General features: G+C 43.7%; 1 protein-coding gene across 1 annotated transcript in view; it reads right to left on the minus strand.

Moving 5' to 3' along the window:
- The window catches only part of SVEP1 (sushi, von Willebrand factor type A, EGF and pentraxin domain containing 1), a 177,261-nt gene extending 173,853 nt beyond the window's left edge, over nt 1-3,408 (minus strand). The window contains 1 exon segment of the mRNA XM_019635789.1: nt 2,221-3,408. Coding sequence (XP_019491334.1) covers nt 2,221-2,751 — 531 coding nt within the window. The 5' untranslated portion in view covers nt 2,752-3,408.
- Nucleotides 3,409-3,638: the final 230 nt, after the last annotated feature.

Raw genomic sequence — 3,638 nt, forward strand, 5'->3', positions numbered from 1 at the left:
AATAAATAAATAAAACAATTTTTAAAATCAATGTTTCTATACATCAAGAATAATTATTTAAACTTTAATTTGAAAAGATGCCATTCATAATAGCAATATTGAATAGAATAAATTTAGGTCTAAATTTGGAAAATATATGTAGGACTTAATTACTAGAAATCTATAACTTTACTGAATGATATAAAAATGGCTAGTTATAAATGGGCATACCATATTTTTTTACTTGGAAGAACTACTATTATAAAATGTAAATAATCCCAAATTTAATTCAAAGTTTTCTATATTGAAATCCAAATCCTGGCTGGTTTCATTTGGAATATGTGATAATGAATTAGAAATTCAAAGTAAGTAATAAATACATAAAAGTTGATTTTAAAAAATAGATAAGGAAGAGAGAATTTGCACTACCATATATTTCAATATATTCTAGTTACATTGTTATATTTGCAAAGTTTAAAAATAGTAAATAGATAATAGAATGGAATATCCTATTATCCAGGATAATAAAAAATTAATAGAAAGCCCAGAGGAAATCAAATACTCACAAGAATTTAGTGTATGATAAAAGCGGCAATCAATTAAACTGGAAAAGGATAAATGGCTATTAAACAAGTGATGAAGAGACAACTGGTTAACTATTTATCAAAAAATAATATTAGACATTTTTGTCATACCATACACTAAAATAAGTTCCAGATGGATTAAACAGTTAAATGGAAAACTACTTCTCCAATTTTGGAAATGAGAACACCATTCTAAGAATATAAGCAGATACAGGATCTCAAGGATAAAGTTTGATAGATTTGAATACATAAAAATGTAAATCATCCATCTAACAACACTGCAATGAACAAAAGTAAAAGGCAGTGAACTGGAAAAAAACGTTTTATTATATGAAGAGCTTTTTCCAAATCATTAAGGAAAATAAAACACAGGTGTCATAACTGCACTATGGGCAAAAATTTAGACCAGGTAATTATCAAAGGAAAAATACAAATGACCAGTAAATATACTGGAAAATGGTCATCCTCGATAAAACTAAAAAAAATTGAATTTGCTAAAATGATACCTCTATTCACCTAACAAATTGACTAAGATATTTAAAATACTAGGTCATGTTATATTGATAACCATGTGTCAAACTTAGTGTTGTGATACTCTGCTGACGGGAATGTAAATTTATACAACCCTCCAAGGGAAAATGAACAAGATGTATCAAGAAATTTATAAATGTTCATATCCTTTAATTCAGAAACTTTATAGAAATTCTTCCTACAGAAGTAATCAAAAGGGTCCACTAATGCTTGTGTTTACTATAACTCAGTTAATAAAAAATCTGTGTCCAACAATAAGTGACTGATAAATTATGGTGCATGTATTCAATGGAACAGTATGAAACTAATGTAGATACATAATATCTATATTACATTAGATATATTATGATAACGTAGATCATTTCATGATATAACAAATTAAAATGTAGATTACAAAACAGTAAGAAACCAAATTGGTTAAAAGTATGTACAGCTGTGAATACTGGGCAAATGTTCAACAACATGTAAACAGTGGTTTAAGGGTGATGGGATTATAGTTTTTTCCTTTTCCTTTTTGTTTTATTATTTCCACAAACTTTGGCTTGCTATTATGTGTCAGACATTTCTATATGTTCCAACTTTCTTCAACTGAATATGTATTACTTTGTAATCAGAAAAAGTTAAGTTTTGTAAAAGTCTGTCATATAGAACTGACTTCCTCTTTCAGACGCTACAAATCTAGTAAAGGACTCAGAGAGCATGCAATGAAATGCACACTGAAAGCATAAAATAACGTGAAAGAGAATTGGGGAAATACTCAAGTCACTTCACGTCTTACCTTTAGAGTCACTTCATGAAACTCACCTGTTCCGGCTTGGACACCATCTGTTCTTACAAGTGGAAAGGTGGCTAGCATCTTAAAGACCCCTTCCTAAGAAGGTCCTCAGAGATGACCACTTACGGAGCCTGACATCTAGGTAAGGGTTTGAAATCCATAATCCCATGGGACCACCACAACAATGGGAAGAGGGTATGACTGATTTTGTGCACGGGGATGGTGGACTTGGGGAGGTTGTGGCTCGCTCAAGGTTGAACCTGGGGTTAGGGCTGGGAGGGCTGCGATAGATGGGAAGAGCCCGGGAGGTGCTGGGCGAGGGCCGGGGTCCGCGAGGGGCGGGTGCCTTACCGCGGCTTGCTGGAAGGCGCCCTTGGTGTAGGTGCCACCGCCGCGGTAGGTGATGGCCGGGATCTCGCGGCTGAGCAGCGCGCACTTGTGCTGGTGCGCGCGGCGGGAGGAGATGTAGTCGACGCGCGGCACCACGTTGTTCTTGGACGAGAAGGTCACGATGGCCACGCGCGTGGCCGTGGGCACCACGGGGAAGTCGGACAGCAGCTTGCGGACGAACTTGAGCTCGCTGAGGAAGTTGGCTTGGCCCACGCTGGACGACTCGTCCACCAGGAAGACGAGCTCCAGGAGCTCGCTGAGCTCCCGCAGTCGCCGCACGCGCCGCCGGAACGCCTGGCCCAGCCGCTCCACTTTGCTCTCGGGCGCGTCCTCGCCGGGCGCGGGCGGTGCGGGCAGCCGCCCGGGAGCCCCCGGCGCGGCTTCGGGGAAGAGGCGGAAGCTGAAATTGCGCGACGGGGACATCTGCTGAAAGGTCGCCCAGCCCGAAACGAGCGCCAGACCCCAGCAACAAAAGGCCAGACGCGGCCACATTGCGCTGGAGACGGAGCGGCCGCCCCGGAGCGCAGGCGGTGGCCCCGACACGGAACGGAGGAGACGCTCGGCGGCCGGGCTCGTGGAGGGGAGTGCGCGGCGCGGGACGGCGGCCGCGAGCCTCAGCGCCCTTTCATCTGACACTGGGGACACAATCCAGACTCCTCCGGCAGCGCGGGGACTCGCCAGGGAACGGCGCGCGCTCTCTACCCCTCTCTCCTCCCTTCTCTCTCTGAAGCCTATAAAATGTTTGAAGGAAAGGGGGCAGTCAAGAAAAATCTCCCGCTTCCCTCCCTCTCTCCCTCCTCTCTGTCTCTCCCTCTCCTCTCGGCTCTCTCCTGCCTCTATCTCTGCCTCTATCTCTCTCCTCCCCCTCTTGTTCTCCTCCCGGGATCAAGCCAAAGACTCGGAGATTCCATGACACCAGAACGCCGCGTCTGTCAGGCTGTCAACATGCCCTCAGCAAGCGCACCAGCGCCGAAGCGCTGATTGATCCCATATGTCTGGCAGGCGCTGCAGAGGAATTCACTGGCGATGGATCCAGATACCGGGAGTGCCACAGTAATTGGAAACATTTTGTAGAGGAAAACACACACACACACGGACTGGCCAGGGAATTGAAAGCATCCTTTGAAAACTGCTTGCTCACCTTTTGTGTCTCATCCCCCCCCCCCCCTTCGATGCTCCCAAACCTTCACCAAATAGATGTTTATTTGACTTTTCTGGTGGGGATTTCTGACCCGTGGTGTGTGTGAGAGTGTGTAGACTCTTGAGGGCGCCCTCAGATCACACCATATGTGGGGTGCATCTACCCTATTGGGATGATTTGTCATGCTGTTTCAGTCGTGCATTTACCAATTCATCCATTTGCTCAGCCCTTCATTCAG

The sequence above is a fragment of the Hipposideros armiger genome, unplaced genomic scaffold (genome assembly GCF_001890085.2).
Source record: "Hipposideros armiger isolate ML-2016 unplaced genomic scaffold, ASM189008v1 scaffold_24, whole genome shotgun sequence".
Classification (NCBI taxonomy): Eukaryota; Metazoa; Chordata; class Mammalia; order Chiroptera; family Hipposideridae; genus Hipposideros; species Hipposideros armiger.